At 36.0% G+C, this 24,951-nt stretch overlaps 1 protein-coding gene across 2 annotated transcripts in view; it reads right to left on the minus strand.

Annotated features, from left to right (window-relative positions):
* Window positions 1-24,951, minus strand: part of LOC136751185 (Krueppel-like factor 12) — a 69,289-nt gene that overhangs the window by 13,814 nt on the left and 30,524 nt on the right. The window contains exons 1-2 of one of the 2 annotated variants that reach the window (XM_066706565.1): window positions 19,656-19,743; window positions 11,989-12,556 (exon numbers count right to left, since the gene is read on the minus strand). In XM_066706565.1, coding sequence (XP_066562662.1) covers window positions 11,989-12,529 — 541 coding nt within the window. In that variant the 5' untranslated portion in view covers window positions 12,530-12,556; window positions 19,656-19,743. Of the gene's footprint in view, window positions 1-11,988; window positions 12,557-19,655; window positions 19,744-24,951 lie in introns of those variants that run through there. The other variant, XM_066706564.1, reaches the window with a different exon arrangement.

Genomic DNA, 24,951 nt, shown 5'->3' on the forward strand with positions numbered 1-24,951 from the left:
CAAGCTGAACCTGCAAATACCACAATAACAGATTCATATTTTTATTTTGAATGTAAGCACCATGTAATTGTTTGTATCCTTATTCTGTCTAGATGATGTCTTCTTGTTAGTCATCAACAACTCTTAAAAGTTGAACTTAAAGATAATAACACAGTATACAGGGCCGGCCCTGGAAATCTGCCACCCTAGGCAAGACAAAACAATGCTGCCCCGCCACCATTGTCATCGGGGATGGGGAGTGACGAATCTGAGTCATTCTTCTCCACACCGGCTGATGGACATTGCTGCACGCTGATAAATTCCAGCAGCGAATTGATGTGGTTTAGAGATTGTGCCTCTTTTCTCATTAGTTTTTGTCTCTTAGACATGGTAGCAAATTGTTTCAAATCTCTATAGCTTACTTTTAGCAAACATTATATCCACTAGTAGTAGCTAGCTAACGTTAGCAGGCTAGGTTAGGCTACTGCCTTAATCACTAATCATCTTCATCACACACAAACATAAAAAACAAAACATCACATCACCATAGCTATCAAGGATAGTGGGAGTGAACTACGGGAGAACCGGGAATGGGGTGAGGCAAAAACTGCAGCAACGCTTTGAGTTGGTGGCTGGGGTGCCGCCGATCAGGGGCGCCAGAGGGTGGTAGCCAATTGTCAAAATGCCACCTCAAATTTAAGTGCCGCCATAGCCAGCTGCCTAATCTTGCCTAATAGGAGGGCCAGCCCTGATAGTATACATCCATACTATTTAGCATTACCAACTGGTCCCATGTAAACATGACAACTGTAAATCAGAGTGAAAGCGCTCATTCATTTAATGGAAATATGTCCTATTGAAATGGCCATACAAAACACAGATGTACAGAACAATGTTTTTGCAGGGCTTTAATTCTTTATGGGTCAATTAAGACATCTTTAAGAATTCATATCCATTCAAGTCTGTAGAAAAACTAAACACAAATGTTTAAATGTCAGAGAAAATTAAACAAACTGTGATTTTTAAGTGCTTCATTAAGTAATTAAATAAATACATAGATAGAATTGATAGATTTCACTTTATTACAGGGGAAAATCTAGTGTTTTCAAGACTTTGTTTCCATTTCATCCCAGTTTATTCATCACATATGAGTAGTGGAGTTAACTTCCTGAAGAAGGTGTTTACTTAATCCTGTGCTAATTGACAGGTTGTACTCTGCGAATTTCCATACAATTCTCTAAAACAAAGGTATTTCTCCCCCACTGTATAATTGGCAGCCTCCACAGACCTGTTTTGCACCCAGCGATATCTAATGTTTTTACCAGATTCTGTCCTAATTTTGCACATAGTTATTCCTGTGTAATATTTTTCCAGTTTTAAAAAGTGGTTTCTCAGTAATTTCCAGACCCTGAGTCAACAGCAGACTCTCAGTGGACACTGTCTTGCAGCAGCCCCCCAGGCCTCCCTCTGTCAGAGCCTGTCAATTTCTCCTCATTATCAGCCTGGGGCTGGTGTGTCCTTAGGGTCTGGCATGACAGAGCCAGATTTCCTGGAGTCAGACCCACTCCACCGCTATCAAGGACTACCCCCACCCAAAGCAAAAAAATAACAGCGCTAGATCACTTGAAACTTTATGGCCAGTTGAGTTTTATATGGGTATGCAGAAGACTGAGATTAGTTTACATTTAAGAACAGATATATATTCATGAAAATTGCCAATTACATTTTCATTTACACTATAATATTTATGGAATCCCCAGCTGTTAATAAATTCACATTACTGCTATTCACATGGAGTAAAACAGGAGAGATAAGCACAATGCATCCTCCACAACATGTTCCGTGAGGTCATTGACTTATTTTCACATTGTGACAGAGACAGGGCATTGTCAGCAGGACTAATGCTGCCGTCTCTGATAATGCTGCAGTCTCACAGGGGTTCTGCAAATCACAGGGGCTAAGCTGAGGAAAACTGGACTGCCTCTGAGCCCAACCAAATCATGGGAAGAGCATAGTCTGTTGTGTGCCATAATTAGGACCCTGTAATTTACACAACCTGCTTTCTCCGGCTGGACTCCATTCCTCGCAACAAAGGTGGTCATGCAGTCTGCTTAATTAAACCACTTATTGATTAATAATCTCCCGATTCCTTATATCCTCTCAATTAGTCATTCTATTAAAGCACGTTGGCGCATTGATTAAGTGGCAGCAGCTACACACTGTTATTTAGTATCCCTTTATTACTAATACATCTTATTCAAAATTATTTATTAGAAAATGGAAATAAATAGTTTAATTGTTTCAGTTTACTAGTAGGAACACATAATTTGTCAACAAAAGAATAAAAACAACAGCACTGATTCCTGGAAGATGTTTTGCAAAATACTGAAATCATAACATCAATGCTGTAACATATAGGCTATACTACATTATAAATATAACATTATAATGTAGCGAAGAATGAGTCTCACACACACCCACTCGTAACGTGAAGAAAACACTCAGCAATACTACATTAAAGGAGGAAGCTTCACTTTTCTGGGGCACCGACTCACCTTTGTAACAGCCCTGACTTTATCGACTACTCTGCAGGTACAACCTCACTTATCCCCGCTTGTTCACCCTACGTGATATACAACCCAACCCAATCAAATATCAACATACATGCATGATAGGGATCACTTAATCTCTTAAATCTTGTTATTTAGCAGGGACCCTCCCACAATTACAGCACAATGTGCCCTAGCGTCCCTCCATGCCATGTTACCATGATAATAATGCAAGGTTGGTCCCAAGCAGCACATTAAGTGTCACTCGCAGTTTCATGAAACAAAATATCCTGTGCATTAAGAATTTGATATTAAATTTAAGCATCCTCAGTTCATTAGACCTGCCTATAGATTGGCATTGGCATATACAGAAACTTGGCCATAAGAATGAAGAACTTCAGTATTAACAGAATTGGTAACCTGTTTCTTTTAATTTACTCAATTACCTTTCATACTCATCATAATTAGTTTTTGTTATTCTAGTTAGTCAATGTGTTAATTTCTTAATTGTGATTTCGATTCATATAAATGGTGTGGCTGCAAGGACATCTAGGGGATAGCAGTTGAATTACTATTGAGAAAACAAGTCGCATAAAACGGGGGACTGTAGTCTTAACTGGTACAGTTGGCTACATATAGCGTGTCCCATATGCTTGGTTATTTACTTAATTGGTAAACAAATGGAGATTTTCATCACTTAATAAGTGGAAACAGAAAACCCATCCCATTGCACCCTAGAGAACACATGATGTGCTAAAGTACTTCTGTTGAGTGGCAATAGAACATAGATAATTTAATGTGAGTGGCACATAGAAGCCTAACTAAATTACTGGAGGACTAATCTAATTACTGTATATTTGTTGTATTTTGGCTCTGTTTATTTCATGTTTCCCAACCTTAAATATATATATATATTTTTTTTAACCCAAACATTAAGTTAACTGGACTGGATACTGTGATTATTTATTTGCTGGTGTAATGATGACATATTGCAAAATTAAATACCTATATTCTTATGCTCTCATCTGCTGTATCTCTGCTAAAAATAAATCTGATCATAATAACATGCACTGATTTACCGTTTGTAACAGATAATGTGTGTGACAGGAGAGAAAATCATTGTTTCTAGAAGGTCCATTTAATCTTTTAAGCAAACAGATCCCATTTCAATAGTTGAAATTATCTAAAATAGTATAAAGGGTTCTTTCTCTATGTTTGTGTTGTGTTATCTGAAAGCACCACATAAAGTGTGAATTTTGCAGGAAGACAAAATGTGTGAGAAAAACAGCAATGGATATTGTTTAACGTACTCCTTCAGACAAGCATAGTGTTTAAATAATCAAATTATTTAATTTGAATACTACACCTGAAAGACTGAATGTGCTGTACATAACAGTTGTATTATCAGTATCAGCCATTCATATTCTGCAGTTAAAATGCTTTTTTCTTTTTTTTTCAGCAACAGAGAGACATATTTTGGGCCATTGTGTGCAGCAGGGTTCAGGTTTTTAAGTAACACGACAATCTTGCAGTCATGTGCTAGAAATAAGTCTGCTGATGGAACTACCAGTTTTTTATGGTAGTACTGATGGTGTCAATCTATGTAAATCCAAATAGTTTACAAAATATATATTGTTCTCGTATAAGTTATATTCTCTCTTCTCTCTTTTTTTATCTTTTAACTTAAATGTTAACACAGCTATGGTCCAATGCATGAAGCATCCATGTTCACTTGTACTAGAGCTTACTCTGTACAGTAATGCAGGCTGTGAAGTATTTCATCATTAGGAAAACAAGGGCAGTGTCCCCGAACCCAGTTTGTAAGCTTATGAACTTATTTTGCATCATATTAGTCATCCACTGCATTAATACTTCATGCTGTGTGTTTGGAGAAATGTCGCTTTGTATTGGCCAGGCTGAATATGAAGTGTATTGACCTGTCGTGCCACTGACATCCACTGCAAACCAGTTCAAGTGCTCTGCACAATTTTTGACAAGTTCTCTTATGAAAGATTAATCTGATGCATAAAAAGGACCTCTGGCAATTCTCTACCAATGAGGTCCCTAGGCACTGTTTAAGCAGTCGCCAAAACATTGTGCAATAAAAGGAAACTACTATATACAATTTACAGTGTATGTATGTATATACATTAAAATCTCAAACATAAAGCTACAAAATTAACACACAATGTGTACAAACATTCAGTTATGAAGATGGAATTCAATTCTGTACAATATAAATACAAAAGGCATGCACTGATAAGGTTCAAATGTTAATCATCTGCAAAGCATTATCAGTCTCTAAATTGAAAATGCAAAAGCAACACATACAATATACTATATCATGTACCAAACGATGTCACACAATTTTACAATGAAAAAGAGCAAGAAAAAAAAGCTATTTAATCCTCATGATTTAATCTTCCTGTTGTTTTAAATCTATGCCTGTTTCCTTGGAAACCTGGCAAGAGTCAGAGATAAAGGAAAGGAGGCAAACCTTCCGGAATCAGAATGCTAGTCAGCAGCTTTTCACTGAGCATGCGTGGCATCTAACAGCATTTAATTTAATTTAATTTAAATTAAGGCCCAGGAGAGATTCCTACACACCATAAGCAATAGGTGTTAGGATGCATGTATGGTAAATAGCAACAATACAACTTTAAAATAAAACCAAACAAAGCAAATGTATATGAAAAAGGTAAGATACACAATCATCAAAGACAGTAAATATAACAAGGATGAGTATCACTCATCACAAAGTCACAAAGTGACTTTCACGACTGTATCTCATGAACTATGTCTGATATCACACATGCCTATATATGTGCATTGGTGCCCTTCAGTAACCCAGCAAGGCTAATGTTCATAACGTCTTGACAGCTGAGAGGTAAGAGTCTTGGCTGGTTAATGAGAGTAACTCTGAACGGAAAAAAGCTAAATTTAGCAACATTTAACAGCACCAGATCACTAAATGTCTGTAACAGAAGGGTCTTGGACAAACAAACGGAGGGCCGGAGAGAATGGTATACACATGCTTAGGGAGCAAGTGTCTTGGAAAAACAAGCAGCCAGTGTTTATTTGAAAAAACACAATTTGGGGAAGTGACTGAATTAAGTTGGCACAAAGTTGTTACTGTCATGTTACTTTTTATTTGGAGCCAATCACATTTTTTGTTCTTGTGTTATGCATGGCTTTGTGCAGCATCATCTTTTGAAGTCACCCCAAAACTTTGCTTTATGAGGGGCCCTCCCAAAAAGCCATGTTTCTGGAGTTTGGTGACCAAACTTGGTGAATATTGTTACGAATGATAAAATTAAGAGATTAATAAATCAAATGAAACCTTATATGATGAAATTGCTTTGTATTTAAAAACACTATTTTGTATTTGAAAATATAGATTTCATGAGTTTCTGCAGTGAGCACGGGACACTGTCAGAATGATGGTCACACAGATAGATGCAGTAGAACAACAGAAATTAAGATGACCATAGTAAATCAAAACATTTTAGAAGCTTCTTCAGATAAAACAATATTTAATGTTCTATCAATTATTATAATCTTAAAATGTAATTGTTTTTGTCATATGGGCTTAAAAGGAACAGCGCCCTTGAAAAGCCTATTAGCACATGGCTTTAAAGCAGAATAATTATTTAATTTGTTCTACCAACAATAATAAACATTATCTAAGTTGTAAAAAAATCATGTATTTTATTTATTATAAAGATTTTACATGTTTACATTAACTCAATATAAAATTATTTAGGTTAATTTCCCATGGACCACTGTTGTTCTTAATAAGCCCACTAAGCCCAGAACCCATTGTACCTCATATTAAAAAAGCCTTTAAATTAATTAATATTACTCAGAAGACATCATTTTCTTTCATGAACGTAACTACTTACCTTATTTTCATTAAGGGGATAAAATGGGTAGGCAGAGAAAAAATTATAGGGACTGCAATAACATGATGGAAGCTTGCTGTGAATTTCATGCAGATCATGGATGGACAGAGAAGAATCATTTTCAAGAGTATTTTTAGAAGCTGTTTTTGTGGGATGACATGGGATAACATGGGGCTGCCAAGAGTTTACATTTTTGACAGTCATGCCTCAGATATTTCTCTGGCACTTGCAACGAAAGCCATAGAAAATGGGGTTGTGTTTCACCAACTCCCATCTCACCTCACCCACATCCTTCAGCCAAAAAGTCAAAAGTAAGGATGCACCAATATGAAGATTCTGGGCCGATACCGATATCCAATATTTTTCTATTATTTATTGACCTATAGAACAAGAGCAGGTCGGGGGGGAACTGCACTGCAGTTTGTGTGCATCACTCATATTTTGTTAAAAGTACACGAGTAGAATAGAACAAATCGGATGCTTAGTTAGATGCAATAAAAACCGCACCATCAGAGAGAAATATCAGTCAGAAATATCGGCCATTTTAAAGCAATCGGCCAATAGCCGATATAATAACTTTTTGCCATAACGTCCCGATACCGATCAGTGGCTGATCAATCTGTGCATCCCTAGTCAAAAGTTAATGGAGGAAAGAACTGCACTGCCATTCCAATGTTAGCAGGGAAATTTGAAAGGAGGATTTCCCTGCGAAACTTGATCAGAAAACATCATTAGTGGCTTTGAGAGCACTGGAATATTCCCTGTGAGCCAGAGCTGGGTGGACAGACAAGTGTCCACAAATCATGCTCTTTTTCTGAAGCACCTGTGCAGACTTCCACAGCCCCAACCAGCACACCAGCAGAGCAAACTGCCTCTACAAGTGCAACAATTCCATGTGATGGAAATTAGTCTCAGATACTATATAAATACAATTTTAATTGGTTAGGTTGGTTATTTGAGGTCTGAATTCAATAATCTATAAAATATGAAGTGCTCAATCAATACAATTTGAAATATTTACTGTTAAAACTCATGTGGGTTCATTTGCGACACATGTGGGCTTAAAGGGTACATATGTACCTTATAAGCCCACTCCAGACTTTTCAGTTTTGCAATTAAATAAGTTAATTTAATTTAGTCAATTTATGACAAATTCTACCACAAGTGTTTAGATGAGAGATTAATCTTTGATTTAATACACACTTTATTGGGAAGAAATTCACATATTTATAAGAGAACATGTAAAACTTAGATTTTGGTGGGCTTAATTGGGTCACTTCCCCTATTTTTAATCACAGTGTAATTAACAGTTTCTGTGCATTTAATACATAAAAATGTATTCCTATTGTCACTCAAAATTACTGGATAGCCAATGTATTTACTAAAGCAATAATGATTTATGAAAGGAAACATGGCTTAATGAAACCTGAGGTACTGTAATTATATATTTTTGACATTGCTTAAAAAATAAATACATACATACTTCTCGGGCTCTAGATGAAAAAGAAAATCAAGTGTGTAGTCACATTTGTTTTTTTGTTCTTTGCAAATTAAATCTAATTGTACATGGGAGGTATAAAATATTAGATATCCCTAATGAGATCTTGAAACCACTGAATCAATCCCCCATTCCTCCTGCCTATAACGTCTTGTGGGCTAAATCTCCTACAAATCCCATCGCTGTTCCACCCCACTGAGAGCTGTTGAATGTGGCAGCCAGGCGGAAATGCTAAATAATTGTATCACCTTCTTCTAACAAACATATTCAGTACAATTAATGGTAGCATTGGCATCCACGAAAATATTATTGCTGAAGAGTTGCTGGGTGCAGAAGGTGAGATACGAGCAGCATGACTAGAGAACCAATCCATGCCAGTTGAACATCCCCCGCACAATTATTCCCCCACCAGTGGCCTGAGATGAGTAGCATCCACAGTGCCACACAGTGACATCACTGAAAAACACTGGTGATCATCAGAGCCCCAGGTTCGTTCTTGGCTTGTGCATCATCCAATCCAACGCTGCCCTACCATGTGTGACGTTTCTTTCTGGTAGAGACAACTTGCTGGGGATGCCCAACTTTCTTTGAGTTGCTAGTGGATGGTGGGAGATGGAAATGTATTTCTGCCCTCCTTTACTGAAGGGGCTGGTCAGTTGCTTCATAGTTAAAAAGGCCAGTTTGCTTGCACAGTTCTTGCTAAGCAATTTTGTTCCCTGTATTGAAGAAGCATCAGTTTGCTATAGTTACTCCCCATTTCCCCATCCACCAACCCTGCCTTGTACACCCAAGGGATGGTCACATTGGAAAAGCTTGTGATGGCCATCGTCTGTGCAAAAGCATTTCTGCAGGCATCTCGTGGCTTTTGAGCTGACATACAGAGGATACACATTTGTGAGCTGACATCACACTGTAATTCGCACCCATGGCAGCAACAGCAGAATTCTGAGATGTGTAAGATATCTCTCAATGTTACTAACAGTTTGGGTGTTATAGGAACAGAAGGCTGCAACTTTCTTAACAGTTACCCTGAACATCTGCAGTATATATGTGTCTTCTGCTTGTATTTTACATTATCATTCAAATATCATTCAGCAGAAGTTTATTCAGCAGAAGTTTACGTTTAAACTGCATAGATTTGTTTGGAATTAACAGACGAAAGGAAGAATGTGGATAAGGTCTACACCAGCATATTTACTGCCTCTTTTAAGACAACAAAATCTCACTGCTGTTAATGATGCAATTCTAAATCAAAACTTGTTTGATTTGGATGTTAACTTTTGAGAATTACAGAATTTCCAGTAACACAAAAACTGCCTTTTGAAACTGCATTGTCGACACTGACGCCTATAAATTGTTTGAGGGTTCATGTCAAGGGTTACGGAGTTTGTGTGTGTAATGTGATGATGTAATAAACAAATCAATAAATTATCTACTTCCTTTTCTCATTCCAAAGATTAAAAATAAAAGGAGCAAGCCTATATATGAAGATAGGACGTTCTCTTGCAAAAGACTCAGGACAGATATTGGAAAGCTTCACTAGTCAATATTGGATTGTTTAACATTGTAAGCAAATCCTTTTTTCCTTTTCATGTTACTTACTAAGCATTGTGAGTAATGTTGTTTTCATTGGAGTAGTAAATGTAAAATAAACAAAACTACATTTTCATTAACAAAATACAAAGAATGGCTCCTTCTATTTCTGAGTTCACAACACAAGCTCTGATAATCAATTAAGCAGGCTGCTTTCAAGTGTGAGTTCAGTTAAGAGATACTAAAACTTTGGCATTATTCTTGATATTCTCAAATTTCTGTCTCACTTCCAGAATTTCTAAATTTTCAATGACAGACTTCTTCCTGAGCCAGTTTTTTTCATGCTGTTGTCAGTTCGGTCTGGGTGGAGTGGATGTTCCTATGTACCTAAGTGATTGCGGTCCCACCCATATTCATTGCTGGTTCCACCCAATTACACAAACTTTTTTTTCCCCCCTCTTTTTCCACTCAGTGGCTGACAAACAGCATTTAAAAACTCCTCTCCCAGGACCTCACTTAGAGCCTACAAGACTGCGAGACACAGATATCCCCGATAAACTGCAACTGTAAAACAGACAGTTCCCTTGTGCACTGGGTTTCAGCCTCAAAGAGATCTGAAAGCACACCCAACAACGTTTACAGTGGTTCTGAGACATGGCAGTAAAACCAAACCACACCCTCCGGGAAATCAGTTCCAAAACGGCAGTTCACTAGACGGGTAGCAAGGTCTACGAGAAAGAAATTGAGAGTAATAAAAAACAGACAGGATGTGTGGTTCTAATTAAAATAACAGCGTGGCCTCAACTGGCCTACATTACCTGAACTTGAGGCAAGACAGAGAAAAATCTCACACTCGAGACAGACTCTTTTCATCTTATAGATCTCTTCTATGTTCACTAGGAAAAATGTATCGCCTCAGGTCTTTTCCCCTGCATACTGTATATGGTAGAAATGTTTCCTTGCTGAAGCTCTGTAAGTGATGGTTTTGGTTCTTCATCCCTTTTTCTGGTGTTTGACCCCATAAGGCACATTCCAGATCAACACATGGACAGACTGAACTGTTCATGTTCAGCCTTCAAGAACCACAAACACACAGTGCAACACATGTTTTTTTCCTTATAAACATGAAGCAATGTAATGTGATATAGGTGTATTAGGCTTAGGTTAGTCTTGTGATCATAACACTTGTTTAACTAAGAATGGACTAAGCTGTGATCATGAATGTGGTTCAATATGTTATCTAAAGTTTTAAATAGCATTTCTCCAAAACTTGACTTATTTTTCCAACCTTAAAATTGTTTAAGGTTACCCCAAGGTATATGCATTGTTAGGCTCTATCAACTAGAAAATAATCACGGTGAGATATTGGTAATATTTGTATGGATTATTCTTTATTTACATTTTTTATGTGAAATAAATTCTCAGTAAAATGCACAACATCTGCACTTGAATTAGGGAGAGCATTAAGTGAGATTGGTTTTCTGCAATCCTCAGGGCAGGCAGGCAGGCAACTTTGTTTTCTTCAAACTCTTCTAGAGATTTATAATGTGCCAACAGGCTGATCTAATAGTGAGATATTTTTTTAAGAAAAGTGCACACACAGCTAAGGAAGTGAAGGAGAGAAGGGCTGCTATCCCACATCCTCAGAGCTTGTGAACAGCTATGCATGCTCCTCCTCTCTGAAACCTTTACACAAGGGTAGCCTGAGCTTGCATTAACAAAATAAAGGCCCTGAGGGGGAACTATCACAGCCCCTAAATGTTTGGTTTATATATTCATATGCTGGTAGGACTATATAAATAAAGTATCCATGAGTTTTATTGTAGTACATTTTAAAATGTAAAAGTATAACCTTCACCACATGCATGGCTGTTGTAAATACCCCAAAGGAGATCTCATTGGTGTTTCAGGATTTGATGTCCTACTAACGCATGAGAACATATACACCAAGCATTTTAGGGACTGTGATAGTACCCCTTTAACACTGTTAGAAATACATGATTTATGTTTAAATGTATAAAAGTACATTCATAGTATAATGACCACTAAAACTTTAATTTCAGGCTTCCCAAAAGGCCTTTAAATAATATCTGTTAACAAAATGGGTTTCTGACACACTGTCCCTCACCGACTTCTAAGCTCTCCATGCAAGAAAGAATGAGAGAGAGTAACAGACATGTAAACTGTTCCCATTTACATTTACATCTCAAAGAGAAGTTAGTGACATTTCAATAAAACATTTATGACTATTTTTTTTTTCACTCCTTATGCCTTCTAAGGAATCAATCAGGAAGATCAACACACTAGGACATGATGAAAACAAAAAAACAAAACATGGATTAGAGCGTTGAGGTTTGTTCAGCAAATAAACTGCCAAAGTGACTTTTAGGTAATAATTACAGACTTAAGAATGAGCAAATATCAGGTTAAACAGTCACAATGATGGGAAACACTCTCACAGTCCCATTGTTTTTGGACATACAATAGCTAAATTGATGATAAGATATGAAGTAAGTTGTCTCCTTACCTTTGACCTGATTCCTGCCTTCCTCCAGCAGAGGTAGCATAATAGTAGAGTTCATGTTTCCTGGTGACCTGACGGCTGTGTACACCAGAGGCACTGACTGGACCACCACGGGGATGCGGTGTACATGGCTCGGGAGCTTGGTTGTCTGGAGGTTGATGGGGCTGGAAGGTGGCACGGGGTGGATGATGTGCAAAAATTGCTGGCCCCGTACTCCTGAGGGGGAGGTCACCATAGGGCCAGGTGTTAACACTGTGGGCATGCCGGTAGACGAGGCTGAGGACACGGAGGAGATGACGGTGGGCGAGGAGGTGTGCCGTGAGGAGGAGGACGAGGAGGAGGAGGACGACGACGACGGGGAAAAGGCCGACGTCACAGTGGAAACGGGCGACGACTGCATTGATAGCACAGCCATCGGGGAGGTCCTGGCTTTGTTTATTGATAAGTCTACAGGCTCAGTCTGCGTTTGAAACTGGTCAGTTGATAGCAAGTCCTCAGGAGGCTCAGGTTTCACTTTACTGAGCAAAAGCGGAACTGCTTCCATGTCTGGGTAGCGGTGTACTTTGGGAGACTGTGGACAGAAGAAATAATTACATGTATAAATGTGTATAGATGTGTGTGTAAATTTTATATATATATAATTTAAAGCACATATTTTCATGCTTATACAACTCTTACAGTACGTTTGAGGCAGAGGACTGGAATGTAGCAGATTTAGAAACCTTTTCAAATGGAAAACATTAGTGATGTAGAAATGGTAGATTCTTACATTTTGATTCACCTGTTTATATTAATATAATTATATAGTTATTATTTAGACACACATTAGTTTTCAATATCAATATTGTCAAGATCTGAAGGACTATTGAATAGTGGTATTTTTTAAGACAAAAACACTTCAGTGACAACAATTGCAAAAACATTCACCACTTTTACAGCTTAAAAACATTTTAAATATACCTCTGCATAAAATTGATTGAAAGTAGAAGAGCTCCTTGATTACAATTCAGTAGAATTTGGAGACATTCTGCAGGCCAAGGGGTCACATTTCACTCAGTTAAACTAAAAATTATGTGTGATTTCAGCTAAGCTGCTTTTTGTGTTTTCAATTTGATGAGTCAGAGGTACTGTGGTTTTTGAAACAGTACTTTATACTGGTGTAACATACAATTGAAGATATTCTAAACATTTTTATACATTCTGGGACTGTTTATAATTTTTGATATGATCTAAATGCAATTTGTCTCTTCACACAAACTTTTTCTTGCTCCTTATCATTTTACGTCAAGGTTTCTGTCAGTTTGAATCCAAAAGTGATGGCTTTGGCCTTGATTCAGTTGAAAAAATGACTTCAGACAGTCAAAAGAGCAAACCACAACATGCCTGACGAAGTCTAGTGTTATGCAACTGTAAACATTTGCTACAGTATGTTTTAATGGAAATTTGTTTTTCTCTAGCATATTTTGAAGGGGGAATGCTTTATGAATGAGGGATTTAAAAAAAAAAATGTTTTGGGTCTGACCACAAAGTTTGTTGAGCAGCAATGAGAAAATTCTCCCAAATCCCTTGCTCAAAAAGAAAAAAAAGATATATAATATATGCCAGAGGTAAAAAATAAAAGATGCCTATCAATGTTTCTTCTTTGTTTTTTGTATAGTTAAGCATTCAAATAAATGGGCCTTGCAGGAGGTGACCAGAGCTCTTACAAAATACTTGAGAAGAGCACTATTTTTACAGTGAGTTCTGTCGTTTAAACAAGAAAATGCACAAATGTTCAGACATACATCAGACTGAGGAGTAAAACAAGAAAAATTGAAACAGATTGCTTTGTACGACAGAACAAGCATCATGCTTTTCACAAGGAATAAACAAGTTAATTTAAAATCTGATGTTTAAAATTAGTATATCAATATTAAAGTCAAGCAGTCTATTTATTACATGTTATTGGAGACTTCACTAAGGGATATATAGAAAAGGTGTAAAAATCTACTTTGCCACCTTGTTCTTCAGGCCAACAAATGCAGCATATATTTTACATAATAAACCTTTTCTTCATTGGTTGTGATATGCTTTTATTTGATTTATTTTTCACTATATAGCCTATGTAGGAGTAGTGAAGATTGTGTCTTGTGAGGCTGATTTCAATGTAGGAGTTAATATGGGACATATTGTAGGAGGGTTGCAGGAATGGAAAGGCTATTCTTATTATTATTTTTCATTTAAGACTTCAGGTATATATAACTATTTGAAAGTAGAATTAAATACATTTGGAATTTAGATAAAATGTAATGTACAATTAATTTGAATGTCTGACAATATTGTTAGAATAGTGAATTTGTAATGACATATTTAATCTTGTCAATATCACACTTACGAAATAGGCTAATTTGAAAATAATATTGTGGTTTTGGAACAACATTTTGATGATGATGCGGTAATTATTTGTATCTCTCAGAATGAAGCCCATTCAGATAACCACAATGGGGCTTCACCTATTTCTATTACAAATGTCAGCTTGTAAACTCAGGGCTCAAATTATGTCTTTACACTGTGTACGATTATTTTTTCATTTGTTTTAGGTAAATGTCTCATTTAACAAGCAAATATAAACCATGTATGGAACCACCTTTTGCTGACAAACTGCACGTATCTAGGACTGTGAAACTGCATAGTTAAATAAAGGGAAATACATTACTTGGACGTATATATATATATATTAATAAAATAATACACTCTGAAAAACAACATATCATGGTGGAGTTGTTTTGTGCTGCTGTTTTATATGCTGTCTGAAACTAGTTGCAATAAACAAATAATCAATACTCACTTCCTCTTCCTGACCACTTTTAATCCACTCACAAACTTTGGGGATTTATCCACAAGTTCAGAAGTCAAAATACTTTTATTCTTTCTTTGACTGTAATATGTTCCTCAAAATGTGTTCCTTTTAAAAATGAAGGCCTTCATTTGTGTAACAAGGGAAATAAGGGAAACGTCAACCATTTTTCTTTCAGGTAAATAACATCCCCATTGCTCATTCTATCTTTCTTTGTGTCAAAAAACAACCTTCATACAGTAAGCTCTGCTCTACATCAAGTTATTACTGTGGCAGAAAGGCACTTTGGATGGCCACCAGTTGTCCCTTACTCCTGTTTCTCATCCCACTCACAGGAACTCTGTTTTCTTGGCTCTGCTTTTGGCTTATGTAAGTTCTTATTTCTTGTTTTTTTTTAGTTGCAGAAAAAACCCCATAAAGGTTCAGTCTTCTGACCTCCAGTGGTAATAGTGGTATTAAGCCTTTTTTAAATATTATCATTCAATAGAAAATATCTAGTTTAATAAAATATTCCAGCTCACTCCCAAGATATTTATTTTTATTTTTTATTTTGTTATTTTAATACATTTTATATTCAAGTATTATTACTTTTATTATTAATAATAATTTAATTTGGTAATGTTAATTATCATGGCTCTTAGTCATCCATCCATTTACAATGTCTACTTCCCGACATTTTAGCCCTAAGATCTCACTTACCTAGATTATTTATTTTTGAATTATTATTATTATTTGTATTATTTAAATCTGTGACTCATCTACACCTGTCTCCTCTAAAACCTACCCACATGTTTAAAAATATTGTATTCAACTTGTGAGACTATAGTAGCCAATAAAAACACAAAGCACATGGGTATGGGTGCATGTGGGTATGTGACTGTGTGGGAGTTTTTCTAGACCACCTGCAATACACAGCACGCCTTCCCAAGGCAGAGGAAATGGCAGATCATTCCTATTTCTAGCACTGAACAACACCCAAGGCAACAACTCCATCGGCCAACTTTTGCAGCCCACAATAACTAACATTAATATCTCAACATCACAAGCTCGGTTATGGACTAAAAACAATATCTGTGAAAAGCAACCAATCACTTCCAATAAATATTTCCAAACATTTCTATAGTTTCAATTAAATGAAAGTACAAATAAGTAAGTAAAGCTAACGTACATAAATAATATACATATATTTCAGTTCTCTAAAATCATCAGTCACCTCTTTTTCAGTAATAATAATAATAATAATAATAATAATAATAATAATAATAATAATAATAATGAAGTTCAGTTCCAAAATATATATCTAGATGTAGTCACTGACCACCACTGAAACACTACATCTCCTCTTATGTTGTTGTTACACTATTTAACATTTCTGAACTCATTCTGGAGAATTCTACTGTTGAATGAATACACAAGCTCCATGTCTTCCTAAATGTATTGTTTCTTATAGGAAATGTATTATTGTAAGAGCTTTTTAAACTTTATTTTACGTTTCTCCTACAATTGCACCACCTTTCACATTTTATTTACATCAATCAGTCATTTTTCGTTCTGATCAGTTTCCATTTCCTTTCTGTTTTCTGTTACCCATACATGTCAGTAAAACCAATCTTGTAACTCGTTTCATTGCAGCTACCCAGCGCATGCAGACCTTTTGACCTGTCTAGGTTCTGGTGCTGTTTCTATGCTTATATTTACCAAAACTATTTTTGCATATAAACTTCTTTACTGTGTTCATTAATACAATCATTTTTCTTTCTTTCTTGGGGGAAACCGCAAAATTACAAACAACATATAAACCACATTTTTACTCAAGCTGGTGGTTTATAAATTACACACTTGAACACTTAAACATATGCAATAAATACATAAATATAGAAAACATATACAAATTGTACAAATACAAATACAAAAACAGCAACAATAATGTTATAGTCTTATAAACAAATAAGCACTCTGAATTATGGAAGTCTGTAAATATATATATATATATATATATATATATATATATATATATATATATATATATATATATATATATATATATAGAGAGAGAGAGAGAGAGAGAGAGAGAGAGAGAGAGAGAGACATAGACATTTTCTCCTTTACCTTGTTTTTAGTACTTATCTAATCTGTACAGTTCATGTTCATGTCAGAATTGATACTAAATGTTCTTAAGTGTAAAATAACACTGAGTAATTTTGGAGTATATTAAGACTGAACTCAGCTATGGCAGTGTTTTTGACAATAATTACATGAAACGTTCAAATCACACATGCTTTTCTACAGTCTGATTTAGAAAATATGAATTACCAAAATAATCTTAATCAATTGAAATGATTGTTTTAAATATATAAGGCATGGCCGTCTAGTTATTCTGTTGAAAAAAGACCATAAAATGTAGGCATTAAATAGTTAGAAGTATTTAAATTCATACAAAAAGCATACAACTTATTAAAATATTAATTGGAATATTCGTGTGGCATCATCTGCATTCCAAGAAAGACTTTTGACAAGGCTCACGAAGAAAATCCATTAATTGCTGCAATTAGTATGTCACTTAACTAACATTGTAGTTAAAACCCTCTCGTGTGTGTGTGTATGTGTAGAAAGAGAGAGAGCAAGAGGGAGAGAGAGAAGGAGAGAGAGAGTTAGATAGATAGATAAACAGATATACACATGGGTGCAAATTTAAATACATAAGCCTACACAATAATACATTTAACTCAAATGTTTTCTACACTATGAATGCAGCTCTTCCCATCACATTCCCACCTTCTGGGAATTGTTGTCTTGAGATTTTAGCATTTAAGACTTAAAATCTATTTATTATTCGTTTTTTTTGTTTGTGTACAGTTTGTTTTTGACTCTCTGGGGCGTTCGTTCTTAATCTAAATGAGACAAACAATGCCAAACAGCGCAACATAACACTTCAAAAATAATATGACATATGTGAGCATCCAATCCACCACCTCGGTATCAGAAGAGAAAGAGCAGCCACACACAGGAAGAGATGGGTGGTGACTGAGGTACGGCTACACCCTTCCAGACTGGCCTCACTGCCTTTTGAACCTGCCTTTGTTTACCATAGCAAATCTCAACTAACAGCAAACACTAACATCCTGGTTAATGATAGTTGGAGAACAAACATACCGTTTCTCTTTTCCATGTAAAGCACATTGGGTTATTGGTAATAATGTATGTGCGCCAGGTGTGCGATACATTAATTGTAAGTGTTTTCATTACATCGAAATATCAGCTGAGAAGCGTCTGTGAAGTATTACATAATCCCATTTACTTCATGAAAAAGGAGAATTTTCATTTTCTCCTGATTAGATACTGGCCAAAGAGCTATTGATTTCAAGGGGACAAAGGAGAGCTTTGTGACAGGAGAGTGGTGCACCGTGTGAAATGATACTTTAACTTTAATAACACCTTGCAGGAAGATGTCTGACAAGAATTCAAAATATGAAATTAAGTTGTCTACTTTGTCTGCCTACCAAGGCAATGACAGTAATAAAAATCCTTGTTAAAGGTTATTTAAAATCATGGACCTAATCACAGATGGATAAGTATACATGTGCAGATGTAGAACAGTTGCTTAAATGCAGACAACCTTTGAACTGAGATATGCTCTTTGCTTTTTAGTGAGTCTGTTATTTGAGTACTTTCGTTTTCAAAACGAAGAAGAAATACTTTATGAAATATAAAGTAAGAGATTGAGACTCAATGCTGAACAGTGAATATTCTGTGTTTGTATATAGCATTTTCATGTATTTACTATTGTACTAACACAAAACAGATTTATACACTAGCTAACTGCAATTTATGCCATACAAAAATCATGTCACCCTGCATATCTAGCTACTGCATGATTCATTTAACACATGGTATCAAAATACAACTACCAGGACTACTGTGATTCCTAATGATTTCATTCTCTAAAGGAGTAACAATTCTGAAGTCTACATGTTTGAAAAGATGCTACCAAAAATTCTTCTTATAACTAGTTTCTGCTGAGGGGAGCAATGAAAACTGATATATTTAGTTTGCTACACTCTGGTTTCATCACTGATGAACCTCAAATTAGCAAACTGAAAATTCCAACTGTGTCACCTGTAGGTTTTTTAACGTTAGTTAGTGGTTAAGCTTGAAAGACACAGGTAGTCGGACATTAATTTGTCGGACATAAAAATGTAAATTGGTGTAACGTCACATGCAAGCATTGCAATACTTTTAAATGGCTCAAACTGTAAATATGAATTGTTATCCTATACACACTCAGATACTTACATAAGTTTACTAATGATGAACAATTACTATACCCAGTGGTATGAGGAATTATGATTTTTAGATGAGCGGAGCTTCTGTATGCAATGCAGACAGACAGAGATCATGGGACCACATTGGCAACAGACAAAACTCTGAAATCGAAAGCCATAGCAGGGAACCAATTTCTTTCTTTTTGTTCTTTATGCTACAGGTAGGAAACTAAAGTAGATACACACTGGGATTCTCCCAATCGAAAACACATTACTATGTACTGTTATGTGGATTTCTGCATGTTGGGAAATAAGCCAGTGATCACACATTGACAGAATATTTCAAACAGGGAATGTAAACACAGTCCTAAAGACATGACAAGCATAAATAAAGATAAATATATTCATCAGCTGGTCCAAGTGTTTTAAATAAAATAATTACACTTTATAAAAGAATACAGATGATGTAAAAAGTTAAAGCAGACTTAACTTGTGAAATCAATGTATAGCTTTCCTTACGTAGATATAGATGCAATATAAATTGTGAGCAGAAGATAAACTGTCATACTTACATAATTTGTGCAACTTTTTGGATAATGGGTATGTGTGTACAGATGAACAGGCCCATTCTGGAAACATAAACCAAATTCATAAGGCAATACACAGGACCATTATCTTTAGAAAATGCTGCACATTTATCACAGAGGAATATGTTCCCCTAATGAGCCCTTTTACAACATTCAATGTGCTTATGCATTCAAGATCTTGCAGCTGGCATCAGAGGAAGCTGTAGCATATTTTGTATTTTAGGTTTGCATGCTGATGCCACAATATTATATCCCTATTTATTATTAACATATCTACAAGAATGATATGGGAAAAAGTTTAGAAAGCATTACTCCAAAGCAACGTTTCAATGCATTACAGTCTAATTGCTATAGAGCTCTGTAAATCTTTGAATTACAAATGTACACTGTCCATGGATGGTTGTCTTCTGTTTTTAATCAACAGACCTCTGCAATCACAACACTACAGCTCAGCAGCAGCTTGAAAGAATGCCCAGGTCCCTCTCCGGTAACACAAGACACTTTTATCTTGAGTATCAGACAAAAAGTAGCATCTCCATTTGCAACATCCTTCAAAGCAATAAGGTTAGGTCTTTCACAGCGCTGGCTTCACCACAGCGTTATTCGGGTTCATATCAGATAACAACGATAAGGCTGTAGTCTCACAGGATCCTTCCCACACATTAGGCACAATATGACTGATCACCGGCCTCCACTAAGACTGCAAATCTTACAGCTTGAAAAAAACAAGCTACATTAAAAAAAATATCACTAAATCGGTTAATTTCACATTTCTAATCTACAAGTTTATTTTATTATTTTTGTGTTTACTTATTGGTATTTTAATTTCACAGCATCATTTATGTGAGGATTCTAGTTTGTTGTTATTTTTTGCTTTTTTAAACATGTAACATATTAAAGCAACAGCCAGTTACGATTCGGCTGCTTTTTCGTACGTTTCTCAAGTGCTCAAGCTGACAGAGAAGCTGGAGGATACAAAACTAAGAAATACTCTGTCTTGCAAGAAAGGTTTCATTTACACAGCCAGTAATTAACAGCTTTCTGATGAGTTTTTTCTCAAGAGAAAAATACCAGCCTTTGCCTACTGAACAGTATTTTTTCCCCTCTATTGCCTTGAAAGCCTGCCCTGCTTATGTCTGCTTGTGTTACTTCCCAGTTGGAGTTCATGCAAATTGGTAGCAATTGCATTTCCTCTCAAAGTGTGCTTTCCAATGTCCGATTATCTAGAACCCCCGCGTTATCCAGTCCAGGCCTTTCTAGGTGGTCTCAACCCACACAAAATGGAGACGATAGAGAGAGACAAAGGCAACTAAGTGCAGTTTTCTTTGTTAAAATGCCACAATCTGAGCTCTCCCCGCAGCAAAGGAAAAGGGAAAGCTAGTGTAGAGTGGGGTCAGTGGGGAATACCCACACAGGCCTAGGTACTAAGTCATTCTGCATCATCTTTGTGTGACAAGCACGTTCTGTACCAATATCTTTAAAGAATATAAACTCTGCTGTGAAAATACCTGAACCCCTTGTTAGTTAAAGGCACATCTGTAATAGTTAACAGTTACACTGGAGATTAATTCCATTGCATTCCTAATACCGTTTTGTAAAAAGAATATATCTTTATATATAGGCTGTGCAGGGATACTCCTGGAATACATTCTAGTGAGTGTCTTCAGTCCTTAAACAGCACTAATGAATCAGCGTTCAGAGGAGTGCTACTTGGGGATTGCAAGTTCTGTGGTGAATCTGCTGTGAAAGTATTTTTAACATCAGGAGAGAAAAGTGAGTCCTAGTTATAGAAACAGGAAACCACCAGCATGCAGCAAGCCAATCTCCCATCGAGCTCCATATTTATTATTTATAGGATGGCTAGCCTACAACTCTTTGTGGTGACTATGCTGTGATGGTACTTATTAAACTACTGTATATAATACATAGCAGTCTCCATATTCAATGTCACTTTTAACAATTTACAAAGCTTCATCTTTTTTAACCAGAGCATGTTTTATGTGCATATCATTTCTTTAAAAGTAAGTCTGGGTTCTTGTCATTTGTACCATGCAAGTGTATTTGGTGCAGCTGTAAACTGCTGCCTGACCTCTGAACACAATAATAGTTACAGGTCACATATTTAAAGAACATTAGAGAATAATATGTTAAAGCAGCTGTACTCACTTAATGTGTATTCATTTAATTATATCACTCTATCCATTATGTATAATGTGTACAACAATATTATTTGTCAGGCCTCTTTTTTTGTAAATATCACATTGATTTTATCTACAAATAATCAATTTGATCATTAGATTTTTTTGGGAAGGATTTTTAGAATAACTTACCCCATCACCAGCAATATATATATATATTTTTTTTTTGGGGTACGCATAACGTCTTTCCAATTATTACAGTGAAAACATACATACATGCAAGTGTGTGTGTGCATTGCGTATGATGGGGGGGGGGGGGGGAACATACTGTAAATAGGACTTAAATAGGACTTAAATGTTCTTTGACACTTACATGGCTTAATGATGTAATGAATTCCCAGAGCAAAGCAACAATATGCTTTATTCTCCCTACAGCAATGCATGGACTGTATTGGAGGACAATTGTGATCTGAGGGCTTTTTAGTGACTCCCTTTATAATAACCATTAATTAGCAGATCATTTACTACCAAATAATTGTGCAGTAAACCCATGGAAATATAGAGGATAGATGTTCACTTTTTAAGGAGGAAGGTTAGCTTTTAAATGTAGCTTTTGTCTTGGTGCCTCACAATCAAAACAAAATTCTGTTCACAGCTTTGGGAGAAGTTTAGTGGAAGCCCTGAAAGAATAAACAGAAATAATCTTTTATTTTCCTCTTCTTCTTCTTCTTTAGACATGATTAGCGTTGCGGATTATGCAAATTAATAAATATTCAGAGTGCAGCAGCAATGTCCTTAAAGCATACACACAGACACTGTTAAGAGCTGTGAAATTACTAAAGCCACCACTGTGGGCAGCACGGGACAAAAAACAAATGGCTTAGAGTTACGATTATTGCAGTATACAAATAGACGACTGCAGAACAGGTTAAACTAACTTGCCCTTTGTGTTTCAAACAGATAAAAGCTGGGTGATGCAGTATTGTATACATAAAATCAAACAACCTGAATGGTAAAAGAAATGGTGTAACCATGGACCGTTCCTCCCCTGTCTTCTCACATTAGGGTGTGTTACATTTCATTTGGTTTAGAGAGAAAGCACATTACCGCAACGATACTGCAATGTTATCAGCAAAGTAGACAAAGCTGTGTGATACTTATTTTCTATTCTTATTTACCTATTGAGATGACTAACTTGATTTATTTTTTAATTATCATAGCATATCAAACCTTCAATTGTTTTCACACGACAATCAATAACACAAAAGTATGATTTTCCTGTGAATTTGTTGTACTTTTAGGGTTTGAGAGTTCAGAATGCAGGTGTTGAGAGAAATTTAACTAGGATCCTTCAAATGACGCTGAAAAATGTCAAACATTTACATAGTAGTGGCAGACCATTGGAATGACGGCTCTGTGAAAGAGGAGTCTGAACGAATATAAAACATTTCACAAAGCACTAGCTAAAACAAGATGATGTCAAAATGTAATTCATAAAGGTTTTATTGACATGGTGGGTTTTGTGCAATGACTGCATAGTGTATATTTTCACTAAAAATAAAGTACAGTAACATCCTTTCTGGTTCAGAATACTGTATTGGATTTAGGAGGCATATCATAGTAGACTGATTGTGTTAAATCCCCCATGATGAAAAAGTCCAGATTTGAATAATTAAAAAAATTATACATAAATGAAACAAAACATTTTTTTTCAAATGGTCACTTGGACTGTAAATGGAAAACACAAAGAATGACACTACTGTATATCTATGGAGAAAACTTATTTGGCACATGTTGCAAGTAGTGGATGATGTTGCATCATCGCATGGAAGAACATTGAACCTGTACTTGTTGTCATACAGGATGTTCAGCTGGCCAACCATTAGACAGTGACGTTCACACACTGATAAACAAATACTTTTTAACATTGTAAAGATTGGCTGTGCATTCGTGAATTGGCAACAGTCAGAAATCACATGTGCTGGTTACCAGTAATAATTTTCGACTGGAATTGTTTATCTGAGTACTGACTGTATTTGAAAGTGGGCTGATTTGTTCATGATTGAATGTCATAAATGAAACACCGTAATGTGTTTTGAAAATGTCAAATGTAAGGCAAATGTTTGGTTTCAAAATGACACTCAAATCCAAATGGTAGAACAAACACTTTCATGCTGAGTATGAAAAGAAACTGGCCCTCAGTTTACCTAAGTCTACATATCAACACCCATTCCACTTCCCATGATGCCAGGCGGCTCACTGATCTGTCAAGGTTGTGTTTATTCCATGCCACACCATAAAGTTCCCTCTGCTGATTCACGAATATTCAAAATGAGCTTAATGCCTCACGTTGTAGACAGTCATACACAACAATTGGCCTTTGATAAAACTTTCATCTCTATTGCTCTTGTGCAAAGGAGTGATTTTATAATTGTTCATGAGCAAAATAACTAAGATAGCATTAAAAGGAGAAGTGAGAACACTTTTACTTTTCACTCAAGCTGATGGATGTTCCATGCGTCTCATAACAACAGAAATGGAACATTTGTTAAACCTCACAAACCCCCGCTCTTTCACTTTTGTGCATTTCCTTTTCCATCAGATCGCTGGCTCGATCTTCACTAGATTAATTTATTTGGGCCTATTTCTAAGTGCAGCTAATTTTCCAAGCAGTTTCAAGTCAAATACCTAACAGGACAGACCATTTACAGAAAGACTCTGGCTGGGAGCCATACAAATGAGAGCCATGTTTAAGCTGTCTGAACTGCACATTGTTTTTAAGGGCATCTAGATTCAACTAATGAACATCAAAGCAGGGCAGCTAAACATGCACACGTCTAGTTACAAAGAAACCTCATGAATGCATTACTGCACACATGGATAATGACTTTTAAGGGAAACAATGTTTCTTATGATGTACTGTACATGTAGCATTATAAAAAGCCAGATGCAAAGTAAAATGCAAATAAAAAAAATACATTACAATATAAAATATAGTATCATTTAGCTGAAAATGTAGGGATCATAGTTGTAGAGAGAATTATAAACAAAAGTATAAAAATGCATTAGAAAACAAAGCATAATCCTGAGATTCGCACTAGTCAAACTGAAAACCACTAGCATCACGGGAGCATGGCCAGACC

Source organism: Amia ocellicauda, chromosome 6 (assembly GCF_036373705.1).
Source record: "Amia ocellicauda isolate fAmiCal2 chromosome 6, fAmiCal2.hap1, whole genome shotgun sequence".
NCBI classification, from domain to species: Eukaryota; Metazoa; Chordata; class Actinopteri; order Amiiformes; family Amiidae; genus Amia; species Amia ocellicauda.